Source organism: Urtica dioica, chromosome 8 (genome assembly GCF_054948205.1).
Source record: "Urtica dioica subsp. dioica isolate 48M chromosome 8, U.dioica_male_clone48M_v1_H2, whole genome shotgun sequence".
Lineage (NCBI taxonomy): Eukaryota > Viridiplantae > Streptophyta > Magnoliopsida > Rosales > Urticaceae > Urtica > Urtica dioica.
In genome coordinates, this window is record NC_142763.1 from 2,179,817 (window position 1) to 2,199,481 (window position 19,665).

At 36.0% G+C, this 19,665-nt stretch overlaps 2 protein-coding genes and 1 pseudogene across 3 annotated transcripts; 1 reads left to right on the plus strand and 2 right to left on the minus strand.

Moving 5' to 3' along the window:
- Positions 1-132: 132 nt before the first annotated feature.
- Positions 133-3,939, minus strand: LOC149387154 (basic helix loop helix (bHLH) DNA-binding superfamily protein). Of its 2 annotated transcripts, none has more exons than XM_089624622.1 (3): positions 3,844-3,939; positions 747-3,358; positions 133-386 (listed from the first exon to the last, which is right to left on the minus strand). In XM_089624622.1, the coding sequence occupies exon 2, from the start codon at positions 3,329-3,331 to the stop codon at positions 770-772; it is 2,562 nt and encodes an 853-aa protein (XP_089480748.1). In that variant the 5' UTR covers positions 3,332-3,358; positions 3,844-3,939; the 3' UTR covers positions 133-386; positions 747-769. The 2 variants fall into 2 exon arrangements, with proteins under 2 accessions (XP_089480748.1, XP_089480747.1); XM_089624621.1 differs by having other exon boundaries at positions 133-476.
- A 6,453-nt stretch (positions 3,940-10,392) lies between these two features.
- On the plus strand, positions 10,393-11,548 carry LOC149387155 (uncharacterized). The gene has a single exon (XM_089624106.1). It carries the CDS (start codon positions 10,437-10,439, stop codon positions 11,328-11,330), a length of 894 nt encoding a protein of 297 aa, XP_089480232.1. The 5' UTR covers positions 10,393-10,436; the 3' UTR covers positions 11,331-11,548.
- A 504-nt stretch (positions 11,549-12,052) lies between these two features.
- LOC149387156 (cytochrome P450 CYP94D108 pseudogene) lies at positions 12,053-13,699 on the minus strand (annotated as a pseudogene).
- Between the last annotated feature and the right edge of the window lie 5,966 nt (positions 13,700-19,665).

Here is a 19,665-nt window from a genome sequence, read left to right on the forward strand (position 1 = left end):
TGGTGAAATATGATAAATATTGTAACTAGTCGAAACCAAATATGATGTGCTCATATTTTAAAAAAATTTCATTTAAAATTGTCGTCAAATTATCTTACAGATTGAGATAAGAAACCAGATTGCATGAAAAGTTATAGCTATCCATCAAAGAATGTGGCAGATCCAGATACAAGGTATATCCGAAAACGTTTTTTGCTTCTTCAGCCACACCACAGCACATAGATGCAGGTAACGGATTAAACAAAAAGAAGAACAAAAATCCTACATTCAGTTCTTATGCTTCCTCAGAAGGCAGAGAAGAGAGTCTTCAGACCAAGATGTGAAAGCCTTGAGAGGATTTAGGCTGTCTCTTCATGACACTCTTCTCGGCCACTTGTTCGAGCCCGCTGAAGAAAGTAGATAACAAATAAGACACGAAGAAACAGACTGGTTTTACATGGTTGGCCAACTGATATGCTTCCATTTGTTGCAGAAGCCTTGAAAAAAAAAAAAAAAATCACGGTTCAGATTCCGGTTTATTTCTTAAAAAAACAGTCGAGGAAAATCTAATATAATCACAAGTATCATCTGTCCTGATACGGGTTATTATTACTGTCTGAAATGTAGCATCATGTTCATAAATAAATAAAAAATTCATATAATTTTCCGGCGTATAATTTTACAAACTCGTGATTGAATTAATGCCAAAAAGCATTGGTACCAAACCAAAATTTTGTGTCTGAAACAAGAAATGAGGAGTGGCTTACCATGATAAATTTGTCACACGGTTCTACCTCTTCCACATGTTGACCTCTTTCAGTGGTGACCTCTCATTGCTGTTTGCGCTGAGCTTGCTTGAGAAAGAAGCATCTGATTTCCCTCCAACACAGCCATAGAAACTGTTCTCAACTTCAATCTTTTCCTCGCCCCTCGGCAACATTTTTCCCAGAGCTTTCATCATCTTCACATCCTCGCTTGCAAAGTTGCCAACTTCATCGCAGACTTTCTTGACGTAACCCACTAAGCTTTCCTTTTCAGCGAACAGCTTCGTGTTTTCTTGAAGCAGAGATCGTTTATCGGACTCGAGCTTTTTCAGAAAGCTCTCCTCCGTTTTCCTTTGTTTATCTGATAAAACTTCCCTTTCTAGTGCTTTACATTTCATCAGTACTTGAAGATATTCAGATTCTAGTTTCGCAGATAAGAAGGAATCTTCCTGATGGGCCAACCTCTCTTGCAGAGTCGATACTTCTTCTCTCATATCAGCAATTATCCGGGTCTTCTCTTTGATCTCCCGATCTGTAACATACTTCAGATCGTCTAAGGCTTCGTTAAGCACGTCAATCCTCACCTGTTTCTCCACAACATCTTGGAACGAGGAAGCAAATGTACTTACCAAGTCTCGCTCCATCGACATTGTCAACACCGTAAGGTTTTTTATTCTCTGCTCTTTCTCAGTAATAACCCTCGAGAGCATCCCTTTTTCTTCTGCGAAATCCTTCACGATTTCCGACCTTGCTCGGGTCTCAATCTCCAACTCTCTTCTTCTAGACTCCTGTTTCAGCCGACCCAAGTCGCTTTGCAGTTTCTCGATGCAGAGTTCTTTTTCCTTTGCAGTCTGTGTTAGGTTGATTTTGTCTTGTAGAGAAGCTTCCATTTCATTGACCTTTGCCGCAAGTTTACTTTCCAGTAAATCAATTTGCTGCAACATATCTTCAATACTCTTGTCTTTTTCTCTCCTCTCATTCTCGAGGATTTCTGGGGTCTCGTCTTTTACGAAAGAATTCTCCATAGTCCAACATGTTTCTTGATCTTCTCCAAGCTCTTCCTGTAATATAATAAGTTGCTGATTCATTAGCTCAAGTGAATTTACTCTCTCTGTTAAGCTTAGTACTCTCTCACGTTCTTCCTTGAGTTCAACACGGGCTTTTTCTAAACCATCGCGCTTCCTCTCCAACTGGGCAGCGAGCAGAGAAATTTTTTCCTCCTTCTCTTGGTTTTGCAGATCCATTTCAAGCTTCACATTGTACGGTGCAGAGTAAGCCTCGGAAAGCTCAGATTTCAAGACCTCTAAAATCAGGGAAGTCTCTATACTCAACTCGTGAGTTTTACATTGACAGCTTTCCAGCTCCAAATGAAGCTTCTTCACTTCTTCCTCTTTATTCTCCAACTCGGCTTTACAACACATCTCATTCTTTCTGATCGACTCGATTTTAGAGAGCAATTCGGATTCCTTTTCTCTCAGCTTCTCGGAACAGTTACTATGTGCCTTTTCCAAACGTCTCAGCATGTTTTGCAGTTTCACATAAGAAGTGGTTCCAGCGTTTCTAATCTGAGCATCCTGAAATTCTTTCAGCGATTCTCTTAGTTCCTGATTTTCTTGTTCAAGGCGCGTAATTTCGATTTCTCGTTCCTTCAAAGCCATCGCCTTTGTTCCCAGCAAGCCACGCAACTCGGCAATTTCTTCATCTCTTTGGAAAGACAAAATTTGTGTCTCCGAGGTTTCTCCTTCAAACTGTGAAAACGCACTCTGAAACCGTGATTCCATATCAGACACGTGAACCTCCAATGATCTCCTCTTGCTTTCTTCGTGGGCCAAGGCATTGTTGCACGTCTCTAGCCGTGCCCGAAGATCTTCTGCTGCTCTTGTTTGAGAATCCAATCGGGTCTGCAATAAACAGCTTTCTTCGACTAGAGCTGATTTTTCCTTCTCCCAGTTCAACTCGCTCGCCCGAAACTGGTCCCGAAGCTTGTTGTGAGCTTCCTCGAGATGTTTAAACTGTTCCTCCTTCCACTTCAACCGATCACGGAAGTTTTCCTTTTCTTCTTCCAACACACCTATCACCACATTCTTCCGATTGTATTCTTTGCCTTCTTGGACCATCCTCTCAGCTTCACAACACTTGGTCTCCGTAATCAACAACCGGCTTTTAAGGCCCTCGATTTGCTGACATTGGGCATAGACTTTGTTCTCGAGTTCTTTGTTCTTACTTGTCAATTCATTTAGTGTTGACACCAAATCTCTATTCTCACCATCCAAAGTCTTCACCTTTTGTTCAAAATCAGCCCTCAGCTTCTCATTCAAGGAGCTCAAAGCCCTGAGCGACGATTCTTTCACTTCCAAATGAGATTCGAGACTCTCAACGTGTCGCGTTGCTTCGGCGATTTCTTCACACTTGACCTTTAGTTCGTCGGATTGCTGCTCGAACTTCTTTTCAGTCTCTTCAACTCTGAGCGATTGCTTTTCGTGGGAATCTTTTAGGTTATTACAAAGCTCTGACTTAATTCGGTATTCTGTTTTGAGCTTCTCCAGCTCATCTTTAACCAAATCTAATTCATTGCACATGCTCTCCATTTCTCTTGTTCTCCACAAACAAAGATTCTGCAAAGAAACAAGGTAACAAATTTTCTTTTTCTTTTTATATTGGATAAACTAGGTGATAACTTGGAAATGAACTTTCATAACAATCCGTATTTCATAAACCTAATTTTTCCCTGTATCTAACTCCAAGTTAAACACAGATTCGATAGTATATCAGTTCGTTTTTTTTTTTCTTTCTTCCGCTGAAGTTGATGTAATAAACCTCTGTGATGCTCAAGAAACAAAACAAAAGAACGGAAACGAATACATTAAGAAATTGAAAATCCGAAATCACGGAGAACTTTTCCCTCGCTTTGTAAATATGTATATTTTAAATTTGTCTTCTTAAACTCGTAATCAAAATGAAGAGCGTTTTCCATATCTTAAAAAAAAAAAAAAAAAAAAATAGCGGATTCAATTGACAATCCAGATTTGAGTGATCTTGTACTATTTCGTGTAAAACAAAATAAATATAAACAGACGATGATTTCGAAAAAGAAATGCACCTGGGATACGATCCGGAGTAGAGTCGGAATTACGCTATGAGAGACACACTGAGACTCATATCGCGAGAGAGAGAGAGAGGCGGGAAGGAAGGGTGATTTCGTAGGTTTCAAATTTTCTTTTGGTCAGAAGGGTAAAATAGGAACCTGCCACATCGCAATTCCGATTTTAATTGTAAATTACTTATCACATGGGTATGTACTATCTATGTAGTATGTTACAAATAAATAAGAAAAAAATAAATTGAAAAATAAAGATAAAGTGAGAAATATTTACAAACAAATAAATTAAAAAATATTTCATTTAATACAAATATACATAATTTGAAACTAACGATATTGCAAAACGGTGGAGTTTATGGTATATTTCTTTCATTAAAAAAATAGATTTAAGATGGAATGGGACTTTGTTGAAATACAAGTTTTTTTTTTTAGTTGGGCACTATCGGCCAAGATTACATAGTAGGTGGTACTATTGGCCAAGATTACATACTTATTATAATAAATATTAGGGGCATGTATTTCTGCATCTCATGTGGCTTGAACCCATGACCTCTCCGTCGAGGTGAGTGTTGGATTACCGCTAGACCAAACTAGCTACCACTTGTTGAAATACAAGTTTATTAATTAACAAATAGGGGTTTGGAACTGTATAGTTAATAAAATTTTAATTATTTACATTCAAATTTAAAAGATAATGTTAAAATAAATGTTATTAAAATTCAACATATATAAGCCAAAGCTCAAAGGCTTTACGTTCATTTATATAAGACAAAAATGATAAGATTTAAAAAGTATTAGCCTTTTGAATTTAAAATTGAATATAAAAAAAAACATAATTTTTTACCAAACATTTATAAGAATATCTCCGATCCTAACACTAAAATCAGAATATTTTTATGGATTACACAAAAAAAAAAAAAAAAAAATTACAACCCTAATCATAACACCAAATTTTACACTAAAAATATTATTCTCCGTTGTTATATTATTAAACTAAATAACCTCTTTGTTACTACAAATTTCAACAATAATTATAATTCTTAAATATTTTTAATTAACTTATTAAAATTATTTCTTACATATCAGTAGTTAAAAAAAATTAAAATGTATTAAATTTATAAATAAGAAAATTCTAAAATAAATATTGCATTACTTAAAAAAAATATATTACATTGTTATAAACAAAAAAACATACATTTAAAAAATAGATTATACTAAACTAATTAGTATATTCCTTCCACAGGGAGATCAAACTCGAGAAAATCGAGCTCAAGATTTTACTCAGTATTATAATTATTTTGCAAAACTAAAAATAATATTTCAGACAATTAAATTATATTTTAAATTTTTATTATTTATTTAAAATTATGTTATTGTTTTGATTTTTATGTTTATTTGGTGTGCTTAATTTTAACTTTGTAATCTATCTTTAAGTTTTTTTATGTTTTAATTGAACTTTATTTTAATGTGTTTTGTAGTCAATTTATAAGTTTTAGTAATTTATGAAAATTTATATGGTTGATGAAAAATCATGTTTAATACCATAGATGTAGAAAAATCACGTTACTACCTTAAATATGGAAATAACTGAAATTTTTTGAAATTATCAAAAAAATAAATGGAAACGTAAATATGATGCATTAAACATAATTTTTCATCAAACATAATGGGTCTATTTTTGAAGATCTCGACGTCACGAATTTGTAGGATCTGAAATCACTCAATTTCGAGTTCGTATGAGAAAGATACGAATTTTTGAAGTTTTGATGCAAAAAAAATTATTTGAAAAAAAATAGGAGAGAGAAAGTGACGAATTTGTCAATAAATAAAGGCAAATCAGACCTTAATTATTGCCACATAAGCCATTTGATTATATCCTTAAAAATTGTTAAACACAACTAGATCTAAAATCACATGTTTAAAAGTGACTTAGTTAGTTACAAATCTCTATAATATTTTGGTACTGGAATTCCAAACTAAGCATCATGATACCGATAAATTAGTCAAGTGTTCAGTAATTTTTTTTTAGTGAATTACAATATAATAAATGGAACACGTAAAATGCAAGCTTGATATATAACAAAATTGTGATATTTACAATATGAAAGTAATTTGTGTTGACGTGGTTTTCACCGAAGTCAACATTCACGAGTTTTGTCAAAGAAAACTCCATTTATTATAAAATAAATGATTATATTTTTGTCTTGAAATTATGAGCGCTTTTGATAATGTAGGAGAAAATATAAGAAATAAAAAGGTCTCGTAAGTAAAATAAGAACAAAGAATGTATGAGTTTGAAAGAATTGTTGTTGAACATTAGAATATGAGTACATATGCTGGGCAATTGTACTTAACTAGTTGTTTGAATAATTTTGGGACTACTAATGTCATTAAATAAATGTGTTGGGTCGTTACTAATTAAGTCAAAATTGATGTGGTTTAATTCAGAATAAAGTTTGTGACTTAAGAACATATTTTTCATAATGTTATTATATAAATAACATAAGTGTTAATTATTAGTAATTGTCTGTTAGTTATTTTTAATTGATATGATCTCTAATTGCAGTACGTATCTTTTTTGGTATCCACGTCAACAAGAATATTCCAGACTCTCAAGTAAACTGCGATTAGAAGATTACCAACACCATGTGCAATTAATCCAATTGATTCGGGTACGCTTCCGCTATTTACATCTTTGATTTATTTATCTTGAATTGAATTGTGATTAAATTAAAGATTCAAATCCTTACACTAGGCCCTTCTTCAGACTATGCTATATATTCAAGGTGGCTATTGGAAGGTAATGGAAATTCCATTTCCAATAAGCCACCTTCCATTGCTTATTGGAAATGGAATTTCCATTAGACATTTTAGTGCCTTCCATTGTTTAATGGAAATGGAATTTTCGTTACACTTAATGGAAATACATATTTCCATTAACTTCCAATAAAGAATTAAAAATAAATAAAAAATCAAATTTAAAAATAAAACAGCCAATAACGTGAAGCCAAACATCTATTTTTCAATTAATTTCCTCTTCTGCTACTTGTATACACGCTGACACACAGCCCATTTTCTTTCTCTCTCCTTGCCAACAGTACAACAAGCCTGACATCATTTCCGAACTTCCTATCCCACTTCCAACATGTGGCGGAAATTTTTCTTCCATTTCCAAGGCTCACGGTACACGGCAATACCGTGAGGCACACGCAGGTAAAGGAATTCCTTCCTTCCGTGTGGTTCCGAACCGTGAAGCCAGGAGTACTATATATACACAATTATACTATAATTCTAACGTTCCATCAATTAATACAGATTCCACATTATTTCTTGGATATATAACGTTTCTTATTAATAACGTTGGTTACGTTTATTTAATTCTAATTCGAATCTTCTTATGTCAGACCGCCATCGAGCTATATCTTCTATTCGACATCGATTTAACTCCATCGAGCTAAACACACGCTTCAGCTCGTTACTGGGTCAACACTTGAAATGGACCAGACTTGCTATGTTTCTTCATGTCTTCATACTTAGGCCTTCGAAATTAGGCCAAATCTTTACTCTTTTTTAAATGGATGAAGTCCATCACCAACAAATGATTTATGGAATCAAGATAGAATGTTTATATTTTATATCAAATGGTCAAATTTGCTGATCTGGAACATCAATAATACATATAATTGGTATTCAATATATTAACAAGTATAACTCGATCGTGTTTCCACTTGTAGTTTTTTATATGCCACACCTGATTTTCAGACGTCGATGATATTATTTATATTTAAAAAAATTGCAAACTGATTGGAAAACAGGTTATTATTGGGCCTTTTTTTGTGTATTTTTCGTAGTTACATGCTTAAGGTCATCGTCTCTTCTGCTGATTGAAGCATATATTAACATCAAAACAAAAATTAAGTTATTAGATACATAGCATTATTTTGTATATTTAGTTTGGAATTTGTTAAGTTAGGGTTCGATTTGGGAAATAAGAGGGTTTAGGAATGTTGATCGGTGTATAAAAAAGGGATATGTTAACAATTGTAAAATTATACGTTTCGTACCGATGGGCTATATTTATAATAAAATTAAACTTAAATGATTTTTTAAAATAAAGGTAGGCTATTGAGCTATATAGAATAGCTCTCCCTTTTTATTTATTTTTCAAACCCTCGTGTGCCATCTAACTTACCTTATTGTTTCATGGATAACATGGTCATTTATATATATATATATATATATATATATATATATATATATATATATATATATAATCATCACAAAAAATTAATATATTCAGGTAATTTCAACAACAAAATCCGGGGGTCAAATAATCGAGATTCCGTCTAATCTTTAATTTGGTGATCATTCTTTGTACGTGAATTGAACAATTGACTTTAAAGAATAAGGTCGCGTGCGTATGTAATATGTTGCATATTTAAAATTCATTAATTTTTCGTTTTACAGAAATTAAGTAAAAATATATGGACTAATCTTCCACACGACTTATTAAAGTTTAGGGACCAGTCAACACATGCCGTATTTAACACACAACAAACCCATGTGCCAAATTAAGCGTCATGATACAGATTAGTCATCTGTTATTTTTTTTTAATGAATAATAATCTAATAAATGGAGTACGTAAAATGCGAGCTTGATAATAAAATTATGATACTTACAATATGAACGTGATTTGTGGAATCAAGAGAATGCCTATATTTTTAGGGTAATTTAGCAAAATAGCCAACTTAAACGTTGAGAATTGCTAAATAGCCAAGGTTTGGTAAATAGTAGGTAAATAACCATTTTTATATATTTATAAACGTAAATATCAAGTAAATAGCCACAGTCATATTAAGCCACGTCATCATATATGGCTATTTACTTAATATTTACCAAATTTTGGCTATTTAGCAATATCAAACGTTTAAGTTGACTATTTTTCTAATTTTTTGATATTTTTATATTAGTTATGGTCAAATTTACTGATTAGGAACATCATGATAGCACATCCAATGATCTAACTGGTATTCCTTATATTAACAAGTACAGCTTGATCGTGTTTCCACTTGTAGTTTTTTTATGCCACACCTGATTTTCAGACGTCGATAATCTTGTTTATATTAAAAAATAAAATGGCAAACTGATTGGAAAAACAGGTTATTATTGGGCCCTTTTTTGTGTATTTTTCGCAGTGACATGCCATGACATGTTAAGGGTCCTCGTCTCTTCTGTTGATTGAAGCATTAAGATATTAGGTACATAGCATTATTTTGTATATTTAATTTGGAAAATGTGTCACGAGGTATCATGAAACTATATCATATCTATCCCAATTATTTAGATGCAGTCGAATATGGGTTAGATGAGCCACGTCTAGTGACGTTAAACAGATTTTATTAATTAAATCTATAGGTCGTATTTTGTCATATATCTAGATGTAGTTTGATAATTTGATTCGAGTATAAATAAAAAAGCTGCTTTGAGATTTGAGACTACCAGAATTTCCGTATTCTATCGGAGGCGACGACACCGAAGATTAAAAGCTCAACTCTTGATTTTTTGAGAAAGAGAGCGCGGCTAGAGTTTAGAGGAAGGACAGCTAAATATTTATCTAATCCGCATTTGAGTTTATTGAACGAACTCTTCCTCTTTAATTTTTTAATATGTTTCTACACTCCTGCGGTTTCTTTTAAAACTTGTAATTGTAAATTTAAAGTTCATCTCTATTTCAGTATTACGTTTATAAAAAATAAATAAATAAAATTCAATATTACGTTCTTCAGTGACTTTGCATTTCAATCTTCATACTTTCATGTTTTTCAGTAAGATCTAGAGGACCCTTCATTATTTTTTATTTATATATATTTCAATGCATATGGAATTTTCATAGAGTTTCCTTATTACATAATCTTCATGGCCTGTGGTGTCTATTTTCTTTAGACGAATCAAATATGTCTAAATTTAATAGATTTTCAAATATTTTTAAAATCGGTGGTTTCTGATTTTTCCTGGGAGTTTTTGAACTTTTAGGAAGTTTATATTTAAGAATGTGAAGTGCTTATAAGTCTAAAATCGGTGATAGAATATGTTGGCTAATTTCTTGGTGGGATTTTGGTATTTTTTTTGGGTAACTGTTGAATTATCGGAGGGTAATAATTGTCTTTCAGTACTTGTTTTTAAATGTTTATAGCTACTTATAAAATATTGACTGTTTTGCTAATCAAAATTACATGGATGACGAAAATTAAAACTAGCCAACCCTTTTAAAATCTTATTATAACCTACGAAATTGGAAGTACTTTGAAGTTTTGAATACGCTATTTTTTTTTTAATTAGATACACCTACCTAACCATTCAATATAGTGTCATATATAATGTTATCATACGGATTAAAAAAAAAAAAAAAAAAAAAAAAAAAACTAGGACAAGTACCCTAACAAAAATAACAAATATTCTATATAAGGTTCACTACGGTGCACCCTTCCTCTCCAATCATGCAAGTACAAGTTTTAGCTCCTTTCTAGCCATTTTTTACCCATCACAAAATCTCTCTCTCTCTCTCTCTCTCTCTCTCTCTCTCTCTAATATCATGGGGTCTATGCTAGGGCATGTTTTGCCAGGCATTGGCTTCCTTCTAGTTGGTCTGTGGCAGCTCTTCAACCACATCAAACTTCACGTCCTAAACCCGCTCACTTACACCGGCCAAATTTGGTTCCCGGCCCCAAAGATCCGCTACGCCGAGCCCTTACTCATAGCGCTCGGCTCAGCCGCCTCCATAACAATCGAGCTCTTTGTCAGCCCCCGCCGGCACCAACCCCTAGACGACGACCTAACCATCCCCAACAACCACCTCCACACATTCGAGCACTCGTCCATTTCCCTTGCCCTACTAGTCTACGGGACGTTCCTCGTCTTGTTAGATCGGATCCGACCTAAGTTGCCCCAGGGTTTGACCTATTTCCTGGCCTCGATCGCCCTAGGGCAAGAGCTCCTCCTCTTCCGCCTCCACTCCACGGACCACACCGGCCCCGAGGGCCACTACCACATGTTCCTTCAGCTCATCGTCCTCGTCTCCTTGGTCACAACCGTGATGGGGATCGGGTTCCCCGACAGCTTCATGGTGAGTTTTGTGAGGTCGCTTAGCATCGTGTTCCAAGGCGTGTGGTACATCCTCATGGGGGTCATGTTGTGGACCCCGTCCTTGTTGCCGAAGGGCTGCTTCTTGAACATTGAGGATGGGCGTCACGTAGCTCGTTGCTCCACCGATCAGGCGACTCACCGAGCCATGTCTCTCACCAACCTAGAGTTTAGCTGGTTCTTGACTGGGACCGCCATCTTTGGAGTCTACTTCTACTTGCTCTTGGCAACCATATACGGCCAAAAAGTTGACTACTTTAGTTTGGCAATGAAGAAATTGAGAGGAGAAGAGGAACCTGACTCGCACAACACGGAGTCCCAAAAGAAACTCTTGTTCAAGGTCTAACATATATAAGGCACTAATCATTGTGTACTCCTGAATAATTATCTGTGTATTGTGTTCTTATTGTGTTATTGTCTTTCCTTGGTTCATGGCCTGCAAGAGGTGGTGATTATGTTTTGAATGCCGTGTATAAGTTTGCTGTCTTGATTATTGGTATTTGCGCTTTTGATCGCGTTTAGGAATAATTTAGTCTCGCGCGTGTGTGGGGCTTAATTTGGTCGAACGCTCGTGAATCGGGCCGAAAATCAATTTCCTAAAGGAGCGTTGCTATTCGGCTCGATTCACGAGCCCGAACGATCCACTCACGTGATGACACGTGGCAGTTTGTTGCCACGTGTCATCACGTGAGTGGATCGTTCGGGGCTCGTGAATCGGGCCGAAAATCAATTTCCTAAAGTTAATGTTCTATTTGTTTTGGGAATCGCGGTTTGAGTTCTTATACCAAGATTTTCTTTTTATCGCATGCCTATATATATGTGGATTTCAATATTCCACTATTCTGATTAGGAGTGTGTAAGAAAATCTAAAAATTATGAATCAGGCTAGATCAGGTTTTAAACCATCATTTGATTTAAACCGTTTTTATTTTTATTTTTTTTATATTATAATAATTCTAAAGCACACACTCATAATAATTTTTTTATTTTTTTTTATATAAAATAATTCTAAACGCACTAATCAGACTCGACATCTTAATATATAATATATAAGAATATTAAGGCAATAGTACATTTCTAGAAAGTGTGAGAATAAACGTAACATTCTTTTATTAAACACAGCAGAGAATGTGATATTTTCCCTAATATTATCGACGTCGCTGTTTGAGTGTGACCTTCAAACCGGTTTCCAATCGGAGAGTGAAAGACAAGGAGTGTTTGGGACACTCCTCTCTATATTGCACCACAATCACAAACCTCTCAATCATGGTCGCCGCGACGAACTTCATCTGAACGTAAGCGACGTCTTTCCCGATGCACATCCTCGGTCCGGCGTGAAACACCGGATACTTAAAGGGGCTCTCTTGCCGGAACACGCCGTGGCCGTCGATCCACCTCTCGGGCTTGAACTCCAGGCAGTCCTGTCCCCAGAGGCTTTCCATTCTTCCCATCGTGTACGGATGGTACGACAAGAACCAGTCCTTGCTCACAAACGTCCCGTCGGGAAGCACTTGGTCGCTCAGACACGCCCGGGTATTGATCGGCGCCGGAGGGTATAGCCTCATGCTCTCGGAGACCGCCGCGTGGAGATAGTTCATCTCTCGAAGCTCGTCGAAGCCGAACCCGTCTCCGATGCTCTTCCCGTGCCTCGCACGGTTCTCTCCGATCTCGTTCAGGATCTTCGCCTCCACGCCCGGCCGGGAAGACAGGTTCCAGAAGAGCCACGTCAGAGCCGAGGCGGTCGTGTCTTGTCCGGCGAGAATCATCCCGGTGATCAGGTCTCGCAGATACTCCACCGAGTACTCTCCGCCGCTCTCGATGTGTCGAGACACTATGTCGTGGCCGTGATCGTCTTCTCGGGTCATCCGTTGACGGACCAAAGCCTCGATCTGCCCGTGGAACGATCGGACGGCCTCTCTCAGGCGTCTCTCGGACCCGACATTGATGAGCTTCTTCGCCTTCCACACGATGGGAACAATACACCTCAACCTTGCCACGACGATCTCGCAAGCCTCTTCGAAGGCCGTCATGAGCTTCGAATCACCACAGCCGTCGAATGTCATCTTGCAGACCGTGCCGAAAGCGAATCGTCGGAAGATCTTCTGCAAATCGACGACGCTTCCGGACTCGGAAGCCTCGTCTAGAATCGGAACGAGCCGGGTCTCCACTTCAACGGCGACGACTTTCTCGGTGAAAAACCCTCGGACGAACTCGGCGGTGAAGGCTTTGGCCAACGCCTTGCGCTGAACACGCCACGCGTCGCCGTTGGAGACGAAAAACCCGCGGCCGAAGAGGTCTCCGAGGGCGGCGATGAAGCGTCGGCCTTTCGGGTGGTTGTCGAAGTTGGATTTGAGCACGTGTTCCTCGTTTTTAGGGTCGGCGGTCATTACGGAGTGGTTGATCCCTAATCGGCCGAAGAAGACGGTGTTGTTGGGACTGCTTGTGATGTGATCTGTGAGCCATTCGAGGTGTCTATTTCGGTTGTGTATGAGTCCCGGTAAGGACCCGAGTATTGGGTAGGTTGTGAAGCCGTTATTGACATTCTTGTTGGAGTTCTTTCTTCTCTTCATCAACAAAATAAAAAAGATCAGGTAGAGAAATGTTGTGATTAGAAAGAAAAGTAAAGACTGGAGAGAGAAAAACTCCATGGCTCAGCTTTTGGGGAGAGAGGAAAAAGAGAGATGATATATGTAATGTACGTGGTTTAATTGCTTTGTATGCACTAATGGAGAACATGTTTTGCTATTATTTAATATGTTATCTGTTTGAATATTATTGTCGTATCATGGGTAATCTTCATTTTCAATAATTATTGAAAAAAGTCAAAAAGAATGTATCCGATCACACTACTTTATCTATTTTCCATGTGATGTCTGATGCGCAGCTGCTACAATATTTTTGCCCATAGTGTTTTTGGCGCATAGCAACTCCGTTGACTAATTTGGATGAAAAAAAAAATTCCATATATAATGCGTGACCACAAAAATTATTGCCGTTAATTCTCCGTTTTTTTTTTTTTTTACATATTTTTTTTTTGAAGGCTTTTTTTTACATATTTATTTTATTAAATTTGCAAGTGAAATTACTCTAAAGTGATAGGAAAGCGTTATTGGCTTATTTTATGTTTCTAGGAAAATGGTTATTATAAGGTGTTGGAATATCTTGAAGCGATCGTTTAGATTATGCAAGATTTGATTCACTCTCAGAATTTTGCGGCGGTTTACTTATTTATCGAAGATCTATATTCTGCTTCAGATATTTTTAACGAAATCTTCTGAAAATCACTAAACAAAAGTTTGAAAATCATTTGGTTCTTAAATCTTGAGAAAATGTAATTTCTCGTGGATAAAAGCATGATTTTACGTATATCGACAAAATACATCATGGTTTTAAACTTTGTCCTCTTACTAATACGGTTTCTCGAACAAATATATAGATATAAAAATGATGATTTAACTAAATAGCTAATTTAAAATATTTGGTTTGCAAAAGTACAGGTTTATTTAAAATTAGTGAAATAACTAAAATTGTTCAATAATCAAGTTTTAAAAACTTTTTTTGACTCTTGGATTAATTTTTTTAAAAAGAATTGCTTAAAATAATTGTACAAGAAATTTAATCTTGGTGTTAAAAAAAATTTGACAACGCTAATTTGTTGAAAATTTGGAATTTTGACTATTTTAGTAATCAATTAGTTTCAATCGGCTATCTTGGTATAATTTTGCCTTATAAAAATGATAAATTCATCATGTAACTCTTTTTTTTGGGAACTTAAACTCTTATTTTATTCATTAAGATAGTCGTACACCTTATAACGATGTTACAGACAACAATAGAGCAGAGAATCCCATTATTTAGGGTATTTTAGTAACTCAAGCTTATCGTTTTTCTATGATGAATCTCGTAACAAGGCGTTCATCAAACATCAAACAAGCAAGAATTTAAACAAAAGAAATATATAAGGCCAAACAGTTTATTATTAGTTATTTAATCAAGCAAATCGTGGATGTAATACTTCCCTCTGAATTCTGATGCCCTCCTTAAGCAAATATTCATGATATACGACGCCTCGGACCTGCATTTTTTGAGGTTCTCATAGTTTTCCTTGCACATCTTCGATTCGGCTTCAAGTGCCTTGATCTTGTGATCCAGATTTTCGCGCGTCTCTTGTTCCGACCGAATCGCTTCATTACCAAGAAAAGCAGGAATATATATTTCCTTAAGATTCTGCAAGAATTTTTCGAGAACAGCTGATTCCAAAATGCGGCAAACGCGATACAAGTACATACACCAATGTCTAATATCGTCCCTTGTAGTGTCTTCGACCTTAGTTCTGGACATTTTGTCGATTACTACACATAATAAAGTTGAGGCAAAGCTCTTCATCGCCGGTGTCAAACTCGGGGAATTAAACCCCAAATCATCTCCGTATTTGGTAAGTAATGTCTTGAAAATGGGAGCGAGAGTCTTCGGTACCTTGCAGGCTTGAACATCTCTTACCTTTTGCCTCAAATACTTGTCTTCCAATTCCCAACCTTCCAGGATAGTGAAATATTCCACCTCCCGGTCAAAATTGTCCCGCTGGTCATCATCAATTTGAAAGAGCCGTTGAACTCCATTGAAATTTCGGTCCAAAAGTTGAGAATTGCGTTCCTCGAAGTAGTGATATGATGACACAGCCTCGGCGCGTTTATCTATGAGACCGTCCAACTTTAACTTTTCCGATTCAGTCAGTGTATTAATTATGTCCATCAGGGTAAATCCCTGATCTTCATCGTGCTTGAGTTCTTCCCACCGATCCTCTCCCAGGGCAATGAGGCGTTTAAGATGTTTTGAATCTCCTTTAATCACCTTCATAATTTGACGCACACATCTCGAACTAATTGATCAGATATTTAGTTATATGGTACAAATTAAATAGAAAGAAAAATATATTTACTTGTGAGTTGTGACCATTTTTTTTTTTTTTTTGAGTTGTGACCCTTTCTTTGCTGGCACAACAACATATGGACTTTCCGACAAATTCGGGATATTTGCTTGAATTTGTGCTTTTCATAGACTGTTATTATAGCTCAACACTTTTAAAATACTAATTATACTACTTAAAAGTTAAAACTAAACGGCGATTTCAAGCAAAATAATAATAATAATAATAAATCAAACAAACAGCCTATTAACAACGCATCTGAATCATTCCTTTCTTACAATCCTTTTGAACAAGTAAAGAAGAGGAATAAACAAACCTCACGACCCCTATAGATATAATATCCGTCCCATACTATTCGACTAGAAAAGCAGTATTTTCTATTAAGTTTTTGGTGTATGAAAAATAGTTTGCTCATTATCATTAACAGAGATTTATAATAATGAAGTATGTATCATTCTTGTATTTACTATAAACACAATTGTATTTACTTGAGGTTTTTTTAAATAACTAGTTTGATGGCCATGCCTATGCATGGCATATAGTATATATTTTTCAATTTACTTTTTATTTATTATCAATATAATATTATATACAACATAAATTTTATAATGGTAAATCGTTATAAAGGTTAATAAGAAAAGTCATAATAAAGGGAAAAAAATAGTATTGCAAATGTGAAAGATTATTTTTAAAAGAAGAATAGAAGAATTTGTTGCAATTAGTCAGTCTTTTAATTTTTTTTTTTAATTTTATCCAAAATTTCATTTTTATTATAAAAAAAAAAACTCATCAGACCAAGAGGTGCACCATTTTTCCACCCCCAGCTACCACTTTTTCACTTCATCTCTTTTCCCACCATGTCTCTCAACTATCACTACTAGAGTTCTTGCTATCAATGATTAATCGACCTAGTTTTACAACATTTGATACTTTGTTACACATTTTCTTAACTTTCTATTCTAAATATGCACGTCATATTTAATTAAAAAAATAATTCGAAACATGTAAATATTGTATTATATTTTTTATTTAATTAATACGTTTAAATTCCAAATAATTGGAGAGTTAAAAAAGTGTAACAAGACTAATAATATACGAAAAACAAATTATTGTTGTCTGGTATAATTGTGGCCATTATCATTATAGATAAGTTATTCGAATACGATTTTTCTGTTTTTAACAAGCTTATAAACCATTAAAACCATTTAAAAATGTATTTTAATTATATTTTTACCATTTTTTTTTATTTTACTCAATATGTGAATTAAACCTATTCAAATTCAAATGCATAACCATGCAAAATTGTTTCTAAAGTAAATATAAGGGATATTTATGAAAAAAATGAAAAACATAACGAAGTAGGCCACTTGACACGGTAACATTGCTATTTAACCATCATTTCAAGTATATATGCTTCAAATATAATCTGACATGACAAAGTTAATTTATGCTAATTTCTGTTATATTTTAGATAATTGTATACAGTTAATTATGTTAATGACTGAACCCTTAAAAAAATAACAGGAATTTTGTAGTCCATTTTATATGTTTAAAGTGATTAATTTTGGTAAATAACGAATATTGTGCAGGCAAACAAACATATTGTAATGATTAATTTTGCAGCCCACAGTAGATAATTGTAAGTTATGGAAACTAACAAATACTACGCAGGCAGGCAGACAAATTAGTAAATTACACCACATACTATATGTATATATATTATCATAAATAAACTCCCGAAAAAACAATTAATGAAAAATGAAACAAAATTGGACGATAAATATAAATTACCACATCATTGGTGGCTAGACCACCAAATTAAATAACGAAAATCAATTTATGTTAATCTATGTTTGTGTGCACGACAGCGGCGACAGACTTGAATGTGGCGGGGACGAGAAACTTAACGGAAATCGACGAAGACACAAAGAAGAAAAAAGAGAAACACATCCTCAAATACGAGAGCCATTCAGATCACCGGAGTCTCAAGCTCCAAAAGAGACGCCGCTGTTCAATTCTTAAACCCTAATAAGTTTTTGAGTGGGGAAGAGAAAGCAGCCAGGATATTTTTGAGGTAACGTAAATTCAAGATTTAAGTATTGTATTTTTCGTCAATTTTTGTTTTTTTTGTTTTTGTTTATTGTTTTTTTTTTTTTTTTTTTTTTTTTTTTTGTGTTTTACAGGCCGCAACTAACAGCAATAGATAGTATATACGTCGGAATGAACGCAGCGGATATGAGCAACATACTTGCAGTCCCGACAGTAGTAAACCCGAATCTCTGGATCTCTTTCTTCTTCGCACGCATCACAATAGTGCTCGTCGGAATCTTCTTCTCCGACTGTGGAAGCTTCAACGAGGATGAGGGGATGAATGTGGTACTTGAACTTCACCTGAGCCGGCAACGGCCCGCATAGAAAATGAACGTCGAAAGAACATCTCATTTCCATGCATCGAAACAAGAGAGACTTTGTCCGAACAACTTCTTCAGGAAGGGCGACACCATCATATTTCTCTTTGTAAGATTTCTGACACCTCTCTCAGAAAAGAGAGAGATATAACGGGGCCAAATCAAGCAAGTGGTCATTGCTCCGACAGTCCACGGTCGTCGCAGAAACGAATTCCGAGCACAAACTGAAGCTGCAGTCTCTGTAAGATTTCTGACACGCGTTGCAGCGAAGCGAGAGAGGTAATGTGACCAGATTAAGCGAGTGGTCGTGGCTCTGCCATGCACTCACGGTTGTGGCATCAGAAACAGAAGCGCATTTCAAGCACAAATTGAAGTTGCATGGTCTACAGGCATATCTGAGCCACGAGTCTTCTCTGCTGCACAAATCGCACGGTTGGGGCCTGCTGATCTCGATCTCGAGAGGATGCTGCGGATGGAAATGATGAGAGATTCTCCGGCGGGGAAGGCTTTCGACGCATGATTGATGGAAGAAGTTGTCGCATCCATGGCAGGAATAGGCCGGGCCGGACCGGGGAGATCGGCACGCAAAGCACCAAGTCGGTTCATCCGATCCTTTGGGAGAATCGGAGACGAGCTCCATCGGATGGCAATGGCAGGAGAATCGGATGGTTTCGTCCGGAGCCACCGTCAAGGATGGGAGCGGGACAGCGGAGAGCGTGAGAGAGTGGCGATCGAGAGCGTGGAGCGGGTGAGCCGCGATTTGTTGGGGCAAATCCCCGCATCTTTTGTGGTATAAATTCGCTCGCATGCAGTGACGGATCTAGGTGGGGGCCAGGGTGGGCCAATGCCCCCCCCTCAATTTTTGAAAATTATTTTTTTAACCCCAAATTTTTATACTTTTTTTATAATTTAACCCATAAATTATACTAATAATTATGTTTTTTACCCAAATTTGTAAGTTTTTTTTTCAATAATGCCCCTCCTAAAAAATATTTCTCAAATTTGCCCCCCCTTGATTGAAATCCTGGCTCCGTCACTGCTTCGCATGGTTTGAGTGTTACTTTGCACATCCCACAGGCAAGTTTTAGAAAGTGAAGGCTCACGCGACAAAGCTGTCCAGCATGATTTGTGTTACTGAAATACCTAAAATTCTCTGCCATCTCTCTCTCTCTCTCAATGATATGTCTATGTAGACGGTGAATATATTTGTAAGGATCAGCTGCATCAACAACATCATACACTCGAGCTACTTATGACGTGACGTAATCTTGTGGAAGCGGTTAGAGATCTACGGCTGAGAAGCATTTCGTGTTGTGTATATTAGTTAGAACCTTTTACTTTGTTTG